Below are 16,282 nucleotides of genomic sequence, written 5' to 3' on the forward strand. Positions count from 1 at the left end.
AGTGTTGACAAAAAATGCCAGTCCTCTTTAGGCATACACTGAAATTGTTTTATACAACGTCTTGATTTTCTATGCAGATGCTAGGCTAAACTTAAGTTACCTGGAATCAGCAGTCTTGTATGCCGATTACAAATAAGCAATCTGATCTGCCTTTAAAAATCCAGACTGCCATATTTTGAAGAATTCATTTTTCTCCAAGACACAGCAATCTTGCAGTCTGTATGTTTAAGACAGCAGAGGGGTGAGTGTAACACTGCAACAGTGACTTTTGTATTCTGCATGTTTAGCAAACATTACACTTTTCAGCCTAAATCACTTAGACTAGATTTGCGTCATTCAAGCCCTTCCATGCACTACTGTCCTTGCATCACATAGTTAGCATTTGTTTTATCAATTGCTATACCCTTAACTGTCAAGGCACGGCCCAGCAATTCTAAGCTGATTCTGTTTTTCAGACAGTGGTGCTTTTTTTCAAATAATGCCTTACAATATGATGTTGCTCTTCTCCTCATCTTCAAGAAATCTTCAGCCACTAACGCATGGATAATAATGAACAAACGCTTTTGATGGCCAGCTTATGAACTAACTACTAGTGAATCTGGCACATGCAGTCCAATGACTTTCCCAAGTCACTGAGCATATACACTCAGGATTCACCAAAACCACTCAACAAGCATCCCCTTGAGGTAACCCTACTGCTGGGAAGACAACCTCGCAGTACATCTTAAGAGCACACAGTAAGCAAGGATCCTACAAGCAAGATATGGCATACGTTACTGGATGCTTCCACATGCAGACAGACTGAGGATTACTAGCCTGGGGTTATTAGCACGTGCAATTATGTCATGTCCAGCCACTCCTCTTGTTATTCGGACTGTTTACAAGATTCCTGGTCTCAGCCAGCAACTCTTTTCCCCACTGAACTTACCCTACAGAATAGGAAAGCTGACCACTGGCCATTTCACTCTAACTGCAAAAAGTCACATGAAGCATTTTCTTCTATTGAAACCCGGTTATCCGATGCCCAACTAATACTCGACCCAAACAAAACAAAATTACTAATCTTCCAACCCACCAAACGTACCCTAGACAGCTCTTACTTTAACATCACAGCAAAAGACACCACCATCCATCCTACAGAACACACCAAATTACTAGGCGTAGGAATAGACAATAAACTGAACTTTGACATTCACATTTCCATGACCATTAAAAAAGTGCACAAAAAACTAGGAGCATTGTATAGAAATCAATAACTACTTACCAAAGCAGCTAAAATTTCAGTAGCAAATTCTCATCTTATCTCTACCCTACTCTATGCCTCACCAGTATTTACTAACCTTAGACAATGTGATCTAAATAAGCTCAAAACCTGCTACAACAAAATCGCCAAATTCGCCACAGGGGCTTCCTACCGTACTCACCACCATCTCTCACTAGCAGAACTGGGCTGGCTAGAGCTCCCCCACCTCCTTCAGTGGTACCAACTCACACTCGTCCACAAACTAATAAACCAACCACTAAAAGTCCCATCCCTCCAGAACCTACACCAACCCTACATAACCACAAGACCACTAAGATTCAGCCACAAAAACCTCCTACAGGTCACAAGAGCCATTAACTCTGCTGGAGAAGCTTTATTCTCCTGCACTATAGCCAAACTCTGGAACTCCCTCCCATCCTCAATTACCTCTGTAACTTCTTGCACCCACTTTAAATCCTTACTAAAATCACACTTCAAAACTTGCCAGATATGCCCTTGCAACCCCCCCCTCTAATACCATCCACTCCCCCAACCCACTACCTCTCTCAGCCCCTATTCAACAGCCTACTCTTGGCAAGCTTGGCTACTAATGTTCCCAGCTACCTATCACATAATACTAACTTCTTGTAGCACCAACTGCTAATGGCTGTTATGTACCTCAAAAACAGTTTGTATCAATTGTTCACTGATGAATCTCAACTACATTTTAACCATGTTTAGTATGTCACCATATTTTAAAATTGTACTATGCTCTACAGCTGTTTTACATCTGTTTTCTTCTTGTCTTGCGTCCTTAACTGGACTAATGTCTATATTTAAATGCTATGTTTTTTTAACTGTATAATGCAAATACTTAATGTGGAGCTTTTCTCCTTGGGCCTCCGCTGAAAACGGACCTGTGTCCAGTCATACTCTCCCGGTTAACAAATGTAAATAAATAAATAAAAACCTCCCTGCAGATCTTACCAGTGATCCCAGACTGTTCCTGAAATCAGGTTGCTGGTAGCTCAGTCAGATTTCCTGCCTCTGTGCCACTGTTTTGTTAGCTGTAATCTTGTGAAACATTTTATAAATTACAAGCGAGTTGTACCGCTTTTTTGGCTTTTGTAAGGGAAATTTATACACGTGTGAAAAGTGGGGTGGTGACACCAGACAAAACAAGAAAAATCAGGAATTACTGCTCAGTAAAACAAGAAAAAGTGGACTGGTGTACACTTGTCTAAGTATTACGTTTAATTATTCCCAAACAATGAAATAAGCAACCAGGGGTGGTAACACGTGATGTATTTCGGGTTACCGGCGTTTTGTAAAAATCTACTGTCAATCATTAGCGGACAATCATCCGCTGTGGCGACCCCTTACCGGGAAAAGCCGACAGACAAACAAACAAGAGTGTCGGTAACTGTGCGTCTCCTGGAGACAAAATCTGGGCCTCATCATACCTGCATCACATTTCAGGTTGCTTTTTATGCATATAAAGGTCCAGTTATGGAGAATACACATTTTTAGAGAACTGATTTTGAGGCAGTCAAGTCAATTCTTTGTGACTGGCAATAGATGGATAGGCATGAAAGGTAAAAATATAGAAAATGGGAAATGTTGTATAAGTTTATCAATTAATTGACAGGTTTTATCACCTCAAATGATTTAAAGAAAAAAAAAAAAAAAACCTCTTGGTGGTCAGTTGATCTCATTTTAAATCTGTAATGTGAGGAGGATGTGGCAGAAATACAAGAGAGCCCTGAGGGTTGATTATAAAATCATCTATTCAAGTGCCAAAAAAAAAAAAAAACACTTGGAAAACTGGTAAGGAAGGCTAGATGCTCTTAAGTAGTAAGGGTGGCAGAATATACATTGAAGAATGACAAAGTTCTGTAAGTATTTTAGAATTAGGGATATGACATTTAATCTCAGTTTAAATAATGTCAATGGATACATTACTGAACCAGCATAGCTTGCTATGGAATTTGAATTTTCTTTTTTTTTGTGGGGAACCTTAACATGAATTCAACTTTAACTGAAGTGATGAAGGTTTATTATAATTAACCTATAATTTCTAATGAGGCTATTAGAACTGCTTTAAAATCCATTAAAGCAAAGTCTTCTGCTGGGCCTGATGGAATGAATGGGTTCTTTTTATGTAATACCACTGTAGGTTTCCCATAATGTCTTCTTAATTTCTTTCAAAGGTTCTTGGAAGATGGTCTTATTCACACCTAGAAGAAGGCCAAACTGATCTCAATGTCTCAGCATCTTCTGTTCATAATTTTAGGCCCTCAAGTCTAACATGCACACAGAGTAAATGTAGCAAACGATCAATTATGTATGTACTGCTGGCTGAATGCTAGAAAGGGACAGATATCCATGAGTATAGTTCCACTTATGGCCATTACTGTTTGTCTGATTAACTTTTACCAAAACACTGCATGTGTTATTGAGAAGGGCCTTGCAGTTAATATTCTGTATCTTGACCTTGCAAAGGCCCTCAATACAGTGAACCATGGAATACTAATATGAAAGAACATCTAAAAATAAACATGTGCGTTATGAAATGGGTTGTTAGTGGACTAACAGGAAGGAGATAGAGTAAGGATTAAGAAATATTTTGGAATACAAATTAATAACAGCAGGAATGCTACATGGGTTCACCTTAATACCAATACTGCTTAAAAAATCCTGACAGGATAAGGTCAAACAGATAAATATATGGCGTAGCAAATTCGCTAACACTAAGTTGGGTGGGGGATGTTAACATTAAGATCATATACTTCAGAGCTCTCTCAAATCAGCTGTGTACCGGTCAAGACAAGGAAGCATAAAGTTCAACTTAAAAAATGTATGGTTTTGCAACTTTGGTGAAAATCATAATATCCTTGTGCACTGGGTGATCATGCAAGGACAAAGGCTGATTACATCTGTAATCATGGAAGTTATTGCTGATACAAGTTAAAGTTCTGAGGAACATAGGGGAATTAAGAAAATATTACAGCTTAGTTTGTGACAATAGGAGAGTTTTTCAAGCAGGAAAGAAGCTGATTTCATTATTTAAATTTTGTTAGACTAAGATTGGAATATTTCCGTTCCTTTTGCATATATAATTTCTCAAGATTCTGAAACTTTAAAGGGTACAAAGAACCCTTACTAGACAGGTCGCTGGGTCTGCGACAGAGAAAAAAGGTTTAAATACTTCATTTTTCAATTGGATACAGATCCTTTTAATATCTATATACAAATGTTATAGGAATAAAACTTTTGTGATTACATTATACAGATTTTTTTTTTGCATCACAACCTTTCTACAAGGAACCATCATTTTCTACAGTCAAGAACAGTTACTTGGAATTGTTTCCACACCAGGGCTAGAAATCACCAGAACATGCTACCTTCATATACAAGAAAAAAATGGATATATTGAACATTTTAAAAAAGCAGTAGATACATGGTTTGGTAGAAGGATTACAAGCCAGATTTATCATTTATCAAAATATTAACTGGCCCTATTGGGCCTAGAGTGTTGATATTCACAACTTTGAACACTGAAAATGAACATACATCTCTTCGAAGCAGCCTTGCAACTTAAAAACTAAAGATGCTGTGTAAAAAAATAAATAAAAAAAATAAATAAATAAATCACTAATAGCTACTCAGTCAGGGAAAATGTGCACCCAAGGCACTAAACAGTTTTCAGGCAATGGAGACAGGACACCCTTGGTAAAGAAAGAGAAAAATATTAAAATAAAGAGCCATTTGGGGGGGGGGGGGTCTAAGAAAAAAATCACAATAGAAGGTTTACCATTCATGTCATTCTGGAGCAGAAATCAGATAAAAAATACTGTTAAGTACTTTAGGGACATTGATACTGCACACATAAGATCAAGGCATGATCAAAATTATTTAATTCAGCTTCTCGTTATAGGTGTCCTTGGATCCTTCACATATTATGTTCATAAATTTACATAAATTACAGCAGGAAAGAACTGAAACAACAGTGACACTGAACATTTTAAATAAGATAGACACATTGGTATAAAGTAATGACATTGTTGGCCCATGAAACAAAGGTTTTAACTGGAACCTGACACACCATAAATGTGACAAAGCTAGATGCATCCCCACTGAAGGCCAGTACTCTACAAGTTTTGCCTGTTAACAAGCACAAAAGTACCAACACTGACGAAAGATTTTAAGTTGTTTTAATGGAGAAACTGATGATCCTCAACCTGACAACTTAAAATTTTGTAAATACTGGCTCATTACAGGAAATTTTATACATGATCTTGCAAAATTAAATTACATTACAGGGTGGATGACAGTGCAACACTATGAGGGGGGAAAAAGATCCTTAATGCCTATTTCAATGAACATTGCCCCATAGAATCAAACCAAGAAAATGAAAAGACTTTAAACAAAGCACTCTGCTTTCAGTATTGCAATACTTGAGTTTAAAAAAACTAATAAATAAAATGTGGACAAATAATTTGACTCTGCATCAATTAAGACAAATAGGGGGTAAATGTGATAGGCTTCTTTCAATAGTTTTGAGGTAAGGGAAATACAGAAGACTAGTGGAGTAAACGTGAAACTTCAAATTTTTATCTGAGTACTACTTAACAAATCTGATATTCACAATCTACATCTCCCTTATTTCTGGTTTCTGCAAAAGCAGTTCAGCAGCGATAATATTCCAAAGGAAATCTCTCTTTCAAAAGTTCCAAAATTCAACTGAATTATTAAAAAAGAAAATTGGAGTTATTTCTTTGCCCTTTTTAACAAGGGCACATACATTTGCACCAGATGTACTACTAAGATATCTGGTTTGCTTAAAAATAGCATACCCAAATAAAACAGAAATGTAATACTTAAATGTGGTTTCCTACAGCATTTACACTGCATTCCGTTGGGGTAGAATACATAAGCTTGCTCCAAATCACTGTTCTACAATGACACTTTGTACAAAATAAACAGACAAAATGGCAAACTCATCAGGTAGTAGGTAAATTAATGCTGTAGTGCACTTGCAAATTCAGTCCAACCTCCCTCCCAACACAGCAGCTTATGCATCTTCATTCTAATATGAATTAGAAGATGTGGACATTATTGCCTAAACAGTATCCTATACAATATAGTTTAATACATTTACACCTGTGTTTGTGAAAAACACAAAGTTGCTACATACAATGTACAAGTTTTTTTTTTTTTAAATTACAATTTCAATTCATTGGCAATTTTGGAAGCAATGTTTTTGAAAGCTATAGATGTTCCTGAAATTCGCTTGAATCGAACTCCATTGAGTGACAGTCTTGGCAATTTGCAAACCTCCATTTCCCATTGTACAAGGTTTTCTGCATGTCCATCACCATGAACACAAAAAAGTAAGTAGCGTTCTCGCTGTTCATAGTCACAATTATTGGCATCTAAAACTTTACGGATTTCCCTCATCATATCATTAGGATCCATAGAACTGGTTGTTTTCATACTCCAAGTAAATCGGAGTGAGCGGGGCTTTGTTTCTTTGTTTTCATCTTTCTGATCCCCAGACACATTACGACTGCAAAGAAAACAGATAAAAATGCTAAATGAAAAGAAAATCTCAACAAACTGCATACCACCCAATACCCGTTTTGCTATTATAAGCATTTGTTTAGCACTTAACAAGTAACACATAACTAGTCATGTTACTAGCTTTTATTCAAAACAATTGCACTTTTGTGAGAAACTGAGTAATATGTTTTCACAGTATAGTACAGTTGTGTACACTTACCATGAATGTAGATGTTAGAGTGTGTATGCACTGTTGCAGGAATAACACTAGCGTTATCTCTGCCTGCAGGTAGCCCTCATTTGGCCCTAACACCGGACACTTAGTATTTCTGCATCGGTTGCTGTCACTCCAGGTCTGATGTCAGGTCGTCAGGGGTATAAAAAAAAAAAGGCAGCCGATGCCCTTACATCAGTTTTTCTTGCCCCAAATGTCAGGAGTCCCCCAACAGGGAGCTGAGCTAGGGTGGAAAAATCTCCACCAATAAAAAGTAAAATACCAACAGCAATACCCCCTGCAAGGGCAGAGTAGTATACACAGAGAGGAGAGCGCGAAGGGGGCTGGAAGGAGGGAAACCAGGACTGCAACAGTGAACACACTCCAACATCTACATTTATTGTAAGTGTACACAACTGTACTATGTTCTTCGTGTTTCACTGTTGCAGTCATCACACTTAGGTCGATTCCCAACGCTGTAGAAACTGTGGAGGCAGTCAAGAAGTGTTTAGGCTGGCTAGTATGCCCTGCAGCTGCAAAACCCGCCCTGGATTTGGAAAATATAGGCAGGTGGTAATGCTTGGTGAATGTGTGCATAGAACTCCAGAATTAGGACTCCCCTGAGGAATGCTGCAGAGGTAAAAGTTTCCCTAGTGGAATATATTCTGACCCCGAGGGGATAGTTTCCCATGGAGTTTGCAGCAGAAATGGATACAGTGTGCTATCCATTTGGAAATTGTCGGTTTTGAAATGGCCTTGCCCTCTGCTCCTGGTGCAAAACTGAGTAGTAACTGGCCAGATTTCTTGAAGGGCTTAGTCCTATCCAGGTAGAATCTGAGCTGTCTGTACACATCCAAGGAGTGCAGGTTCCTTTCCCCTTTATTTAGAGGATTAGGGAAGAAGGTTGGCAAAATGATATATTCGTTGAGAGCCATACCGGACATCACTTTGATCATAAAGGAAGGATTAGTCCTGAGGGAGACCCTGTCAGAATGAAAAATGATTAAGGGTTCCATGACCATAAGTGCTTGTAACTCAGACACTCTTCTTGCTGATGTGATGGCCAGGAGCAATGCTGTTTTCAAGATAGGAATTTTAAGTCTGCTGATGCTGCAGGCTCAAAGGGGGCAGTGTGAGCTTTTCCAGTACAAAGTTAAGATCCCAAGCAGGGGTGGGTTGCTCTCCTTGGTGGGGTTAAAGTTGTCTGCTCCTCTCCGGAACAGTTTGATGAGAGGGTGAGAGAATAGGGGTGGCTCAGAGTTGTAATGGGCCGAAATGGCAGAGGCATGGATCTTAATGGAGAAGGATAGGGCTCTGTGGAGTAGATCTGCTACATAATCCAGAATTTGAGGTAGGGAGGGAAGAGGTATGTCCTCTCCTTTAGATTGAATCCTAGAGCAATACCTTTTTCACTCATCAGCCTAAGATTTCCTTGTACTGGGTCTTCTGGCTTCAAGAATGTCGTCTAGTACCTGCTTGCTTAGGCTGGACACTGGGGGAGAAATCAAGGAATAAGCCTGGCTGCAAGACTTAGGGTTTGCAGTTGCGGATGCAAGATTTGCCCCCCCCTGCTGAGTGAGCAGGGTGGCACTGGTGACAGGCTGCGCAGGAGTGGGTACCAGTGCTGGCATGGCCAGTCTGGGGCTTTCAGAATTGTCCTTGGTCTCTCCTGTCTTATCTTGAGCAATATTCTTGAGAGAAGGGGCAGAGTGGGAACTGCATAGATTGGATAGTGGAAGGATAGGGCATCCACTTTCCAGGCCCTGCTGTGAGGTGTCCTGGTGCAGAATTTGCTGAGCTGGTGATTGCAGGGGGAGGCAAAGAGAGCCACCTCTGGGGTCCCCCATTTCTGAATCAGAAGGCTGAAGGTTCTTGGCTCTAGTTGCCACTTGTGTGGGTCTAGGAGATTTCTGCTATAGTCGTCTGCCAGTGTGTTTGTTTGCCTGGCAGAAATTGAGCTTTTAGATGGACCTTCATGTCCAAAGCAGTGTTCCACAGGGCCATGGCTAGCCTGCAGATTGGGTAAGAGTGGGTCTCCCCTGCTTGTTGATGTACCGCAACTGTGGTGTTGTCTGTTTTTATTAGCAGGGGTCCTGGTGAGAGTAGGGATCCGAAAGCTGTTAGAGAGTTCTGCACAGCTAGCATCTCTTTTTGGTTTATGTGCAGATGAATTTGACTTGGGCTCCAGTGGCCCTGATGCACTTGTCGTCCAAGTGTGCCCTCCAGGCATAATCTGATGCATCTGTGGTTAGGGTCTGGGTAGTGTGGGGTTGAATAAAGGGTAGTCCCTTGTTGTGGTTGCATGCTGCTGCTCACCAAAGAAACTCTGTCCTTAGACAAGGTGATAGGAATGAGGTTTCCAGGTCCTGAGAATGTTGGCACCAAAGACTTAAGTACCACTGAAGTTTCCTCGCATGTAGTCTGGCATATGGAATTAGCAGGGTGCATGAGGCCATGAACCTTAGGGCCTGCAGGATTTTCCTTGCGGATAGCTGGGTTCTGGTGGCCATTTGACTGAAGTAGTCTGTCAGATAGACTTGTTTTTCTGGTGTAAGGAATGCCATTTGGGATGCTGTGTCCAAGCTTGCTCCCAGAAATACAATCTTTTGACTGGGGACTATTTTTGATTTTTTTTTCGTTGATGGTGTACCCTAGGGAGGTTAGAAGATATTTTACAAATGTCAGGTGCTGCAACAGCATTTCCTGACTGTCTGCCTGAATCAGGCAGTCGTCCAAGTATGGGTAACTTTGAATTTTTCTCTGTCTGCAGTAGGCAATTGCAGGAGCCAGGCATTTTGTAAATACTCTGGAAGCAGTGGATAAGCCAAAGGGAAGTGCAGAGAACTGATAATGCATAGATCCTGCCCTGAAGCGAAGATATTTGCTGCATGAGTCCCTTATAGGGATGTGCAGACAGGCTTCTTTTAAGTCTAGGGTAGCTAACCCAGCATCTTTGGCCAGCATAGGAAGAAGCTGCTGCAGGGTGAACATTTTGAATTTTGGCACCACAAGGAAGGTGTTTAGGATGGAAAGATCTAGGATTGGGTGCCAAGTGCCCTCTTTTCTGGGTACCAGGAAAAGTTTGGAATAGAACCCTTGACCTATTTGTGCCGCAGGAACAGGCTGAAATGCCCTTATAGAGGGCCGGGATTAAACATGGTTTTGTGCCCCTGCCCACTGGTCTAGAGGAAGGTCTGGAACCCTTTTGGGGCTGGCAGTGAGTGAAAGTAAAATCTGTACCCCTAGGATATAATGTTGAGGACTCATCGGTCTTTGGTGATGGAAGTCAAGTTTTTTGCATGATGGGCAAGTTTTCCACCTAGGGGCACAATCAGTTGGGGCAGAGGTGGGGAGTGGAGTTCAGAAGTCATTGGGAATTCTTCCCATAAGGGGAAGGCTTAGCACTCCCTGTTTGTGAGGTGGAGGCACTCCACTGCTTAGATCCCTGCATACCCTGAGTCTGTAGTCTGAGGGTCTGTTTCCCCTGGGTTTAGTTTGAGATGGCCTTAAGGGGGCACTGGAAAGGACCAATGTTTCAAGGGGCAATGCCTACTGAATCTAGGAGGCTGTACTTGCAAGAAATTTTTGACTGTCTGCTTTGGTACCAAACAGATTGTCCTTATTCAAAGGAACGTCTAATAATTTTGATTTGACATGGTCTGGCAAGGTTTGCTTTTTAAGCCAAGCATGCCTTCTTAGTACAGAACCAGTGACTGCTGCCCTGCAAGATGCTTCTATGGTGTCAAAGCCACACTGCAATGTATGCTTGCTGACTTGGCTTGCAGAATGCATAAGCTCTTGTAATTCTTTATTTTCTGCACAGTCTGCAAAGGTAGCTATTTTTTGCTTAGGTTCCATACTATTTTGTTGGTATTTCAACATGCGAAACTGGCAATTCAAAGCCCTAATGACGAGAGTTGCAGGTGTATACTTTCTTATCCTGTCAAACTCTGGAGTCCCTGTCTGAAGGGGTGCGATTCTTAGCTGTAGTTGCTTTGATACTTTTGGGCCCCTGGGTGATGCCCTCTCGGTCAACAGTAGGATTTTTGAAAAGGAATTTGTAAGAGTCAGGTACTCTGTAGTACCTGTCTGGTTTCCTAGGAGTAGGGGGTAAAGTATCAGGAGTTAAACTGGATTCCTTAAAGGCATCATCCACAACATCCAGGACTGGGGGTATTGCTAAAGGCCTATGCTGTGGCAAGTCTAGAAATTCTCTTAGTCTCTTCTTGGACTGAGGATAGTCTTGGCATTTCCAGTAGAAATGCTCTCAAAGTATGTAAAGTTTCCCCAAAAGAAAAATCCTCTGGAGGAGAAGCAGACGGAATATATTCCTCTGCATCTGAATCCTCATAAGCAGATAAAGGCATGTCTTCATAATCAGATACCTCAGTCTCGGACTCTTGGTCTGTTAAAGCTGCTGGGGACAGGTCTCTTTCTCTTGGCAGGGGAAGGCTGACTTGCCCTAATCAACATAAGATCTTCTGCTATTTTAAGCATTTGATGTTGTGGCGCATGAGTTTGGACAGTTTTTTTACGCGTAGAGCGTACTCTTGGCCTTAGAAACGTGGTTGTTTTAGACAGCACTGAAGACGCAAAAGAAGTCGTCGGTTTGTGTCGAATATCAGTAGTGCAAAGAACTTCCTTAGAAGCCGGTGCCTGCTCAGCGGCTCTGGACCCATTCAAGGTAGAGACATCCACAGGTTCTGAAAAGTCTGGTAGCATACCGGACACTGAATGGGTCTCCATAGAGGCCTGCGAATCCATTGAAGCAGGCATCAGGGGCTGCGAAAGCGCCTCACTGAGTACCAGCGAACTGGCAACTAGCTTAACGGAAGCATCGTCGACAGTTTTGGACCTGTGCGGTCTGTTCTTTATCCTTACGTTTTTTCGGTAGATCGGTAGTCGGATGGCTTACCGAAGCCATCTTGGAATATGGAGAATGACAACAAAAGTATTTAGCGGCAATAAGGGCCTGATGACGAATAGTTCAGATGCTGAACAAGAAACAAAACAGACAGCAAGGGACGTTATAGTTTGGGCCTAAACAGGTGATGCAGTAAGAATGAAAATCTCGGTGTGGTATTTGCTTTCCACAGGCAGGACAATTGTTAACTTTTTCTGACATCGGTTAGAGCAAAAAAAAGGATCCCCAACGGGGTTCTTAGCTTTAGAAGACTTCAGGATAATTCAATTCGATAACAAAAACTCAGGTAGCGGCCGACCGGCACTTGTGCAAACTGCTTCTGCTTCGGGCTCCTCGGCAAGAAAGACTGATGCAATGGCGCCAGCTGCCTGTTTTTATGCCCCTGACTTCAGACATGGAGCGACAGCAACCGACACAGAAATACTAAGTCTCTGGTATTCGGGCCGACTGAGGGCTACTTGCAGGCAGATAACCCAAGTGTAATGACTGCAGCAGAGAAACACGAAGAACATACTCTAAAGTACTTTGATTTCAAACTAAGTACGTACAAAATGTGAAAACACTGACACAGACCAAAAACTAATAAGCATTTTTTGGTATAAATAAACAAAATTTCAGACCTTCTTCAATCAGAAAGCATAAAAAAATAGGTAAAAAAATATTTCAATCACATTTTGGATACTTTGTTTTTCGTTTGCAAATTACTTATAAAACACAAACTTGAAAAGTCATAGCCTTGCATGCAAACCAAACTCAAACTTGGTGCCAAATGATTTGAGACCACACAATTGCTACAAAATGTGATTATGTCATCACAACTTACAGAATTATCTTTTACACAGGTACTCAAAATGCAATTAATGAATTAATGTTAACTACAATAAAACTTCCATCACATCAACTATATGCGCAATAAAGCATTCATCACCCTCATCACCATCCGTTCTGGGATTATTTTTCTACAGTCATTGTACTATAAAAGTGACACCTTTACAGCTACACTTAAAAAGTCTTCAAACAGTTTTTTTTCCTCGTCCCCCTCTGTCAAAAATCATCCACATTATATATATAGTAAAATCGATTACAAAAGATTTAAGGGAATCTTGCCACTTTGAAAAAAATCTATTACGATTTGCAGATTCAGTAATGGAAGAAAGGAGAATATGACAGCACACAAAAATGCAGATAACTGTCGCAAAGCAGTTAAGTGTCCAGGCAGCTTGTTAGTTCTGACACTGCAAACTGTGCAAAAGCTTTGGGTCAACTTATTTTCCCTCAGTGAACTGTGTTCATTTTTTTTAAATCTCATTTAGAATCATTGTGACAATATGATCATCATTACTTGCATTTTCAGCAATACAAAGTTTAAGTCTGTAGAATGTAAACCAAGAGATCAGTTCAAACAGGAACTGTACGCAAGCTGTATTTGAAGTCTTATTTACTACTGCTTTACCATGAGGCAGTGCAGGATATACAGAAAAAAATACATCCCATGCTAATTTGTTTTTTGCCACTCACGGAAACGCACTTAAGCTGCCTGTCATACATGCACTTGGCAAACACGAGTTAAGTTATATAGAAATCAGTGCCAAGTATCAGCACACTTCAACTTGCTGTATCATAACTGCACATAACCACAAATACACACCTAAAATTAACAAACAATGCAATTGGTGCTGTGAGTACTGCATTTTAATAACAGCTCAACTGATTTAATTCAGAATGTGCTATCATTAAAATGTTTACTGCTAATTTTGGTTAAGGTGTAAAACTATTGTAAGTCTACAATTGTCTGACAGTCTCCTGAAATTTTCAGGGAATTATAGTGAATAAATACTTACATCATGCTCCTATCTTTGAAGGCAAAGAGACAGCTGCATTTTGAACTTTAATGATTTTTTTTTATGCCAAGACATTTAAAAACAAATGAAAATCTCACTTAATGTATACAGAAAAATTGTTTATGACTAAAGTCCCAACACACTACATTTATTTTACAGTTACTAGTCTACCACCACCTAGACATAAGTGAATATTAAAAAAATTCTTCAATATGTCAAAAGCTACAAAATGTTCTGCCCTTAATTTGAACCTAGCCACAAAAGCTGCGTCCCTGAATCACTGAGATGACCTTGTAAAAATTTTCAGAAAACACATGCAAACTCAGCCTTAAATACCTGCATCAGCCACAAGCAGTAAAAGTAGACACAACAGCATCTCAACAATCTCAACAGTGAGGGTTTCAGGTGTCTCTTGTATAAACATTAAGATAATAATTAAAAATGACCAAAAAAAAAAATCCATCCTAAAGGCAGAGAGAAGCAGGATGTTTATCTGCACTTATTACGACCCAAAAGGAATTAACTCTTACTACTGGTATCGATGGCTAGAGGTAAAGGATGGTGTGGCCAATGGATGGCTAGCTCTCCTATCCTGGGAGGGATGGCTCAGAGAGGCCTGATGTCTGTGCAACTTTTGGTTGAGACCAAAAGCCTTGCAGGCCATATCATATTAAAACAAATGGACAGCAACAGTATATCAAAGCTTGGAATCTTAACAAAACTGTTGCAAATATGATGGTTCACAGCTCCACACAAACACTCCATTGGATCCCTTGCTGTCTAGGGCTAATACAGAGTTGCCAGTTAGTCAACTTCTGAGTTGGGAGGGTCACATCCATAGGTACCCAGTTAGGAAGCAGAAATAGGGAGGAATCATTAGCTGGGTGAGCAAATGAGGTTGTGCAGAGGTCCAGTGAGGAAGAGAGAGAAAATATCTCTTCTGAGAAAAATATCCTTTTTGTAATTCTGATATCACTGATGTACTAAAATGTTGACATTTACCCGGTTTACCATTTAGAATATGTAATATCTGCTAACTGAAAGGTAAAAAATAAGCAATCTGACGACAATCGCAGGCCAACTTGTGGTATTTACCGATACAAAGCCATAGCTTTCATGCAGTCTGAAAAGGCAAATTATGGTTCCAAGTCAGCCAACCGTTCCAGGGCGCAAGTGGAGGCTTCTACATTCCTAATAGATATTGGCTCTGTGACCGACTTTGTGAGGGTATCTGACATACAGCATGTGTACAGAAGCATGCACCAATGCAGAGACAGAGTGCAAGCTGCCCCTATTGTAATGGGTCAGCAAAATCAACCATCATTGGATGGGATATATTAATCTACAGATCTAACTATATACCACACACACACACACACACATACATGTATACATATATATATATATATATATATATATATATATATATATATACACACACACACACATGTATATATATATATATATATATATATATATATATACACACACACATATATATATACATATATATATATATATACACACACACACACACATATATATATATATATATATACACACACACACACACACACACACACACACACACACACACACACACACACACACACGTATTTACTTTTTGTGTGTGTGTGTGTATATATATATATATATATATATATATATATATATATATATATATATATAGACACACACACAGTGGATATAAAAAAGTGTACACACCCCTGTTAAAAAGGCAAGTTTAAAAAGCGACCACAAAAAAATCACTTTAAAACTTTTCCAACATTTACTGGGACCTAGAACCTATACAAATCAACTGAAAAACAAATCTGTTAGGGGAAAAATAAAAAATGTAAAATGAGCTGGTTGCATAAGTGTGCACACTCAAACTAATACTTTGTTGAAGCACTATATATATATATATATATATATATATATATATATATATATAAATATATATAAAACACACACAAATATATATATACATGCACACATATACACAAAAATATATATAAATATATATACACAAGTTAGAAGTAAGCGCAATAACATCGTAAAACAACCAATTGTATTAAGTATTTGTTCAGCTCACTCTTAGTTGGTTTCAAAAGTTGTTATAGCACACATCACAATGAATACTGGTAAGAATTGAAAACAATTTCATTGGCCCTTGAATTAACATGAGGAGATAATCATTGGTTCGAATTCTTCTTTTGTATTGGGAAAAGAAATCTTTGGCCATTGGCCACTAATCACATCATATGTAAATTATGTATTCCTGTATACAGCATATTTAGAGAGCATGGCTATATACTTTTTTCAGTTATGAAGAAGTTCCTAACAACAATAAAGGAATGAAAGCGCTAGACAACAGTTCGGCATCAGCTGCGTTTTTTCTCCATTCTTAATTTTATTAGTTACAAAGTTTTATTTGTTTATTGGCATTATCCTACTTTGCTTTACAGTCTTAGAATGGTTTTAAACATATAGTTTTA

At 39.5% G+C, this 16,282-nt stretch overlaps 1 protein-coding gene across 1 annotated transcript in view; it reads right to left on the minus strand.

Moving 5' to 3' along the window:
- Positions 1 to 5,137: 5,137 nt before the first annotated feature.
- MARK3 (microtubule affinity regulating kinase 3) overlaps positions 5,138 to 16,282 on the minus strand; it is a gene marked incomplete in the record, with an annotated part of 2,430,063 nt that continues 2,418,918 nt past the window's right edge. Inside the window, 1 exon segment of the mRNA XM_044074521.1 lies at positions 5,138 to 6,812. Coding sequence (XP_043930456.1) covers positions 6,467 to 6,812 — 346 coding nt within the window.

The sequence above is a fragment of the Protopterus annectens genome, chromosome 6.part0 (genome assembly GCF_019279795.1).
Source record: "Protopterus annectens isolate FY-2018-M chromosome 6.part0, PAN1.0, whole genome shotgun sequence".
NCBI classification, from domain to species: domain Eukaryota; kingdom Metazoa; phylum Chordata; order Ceratodontiformes; family Protopteridae; genus Protopterus; species Protopterus annectens.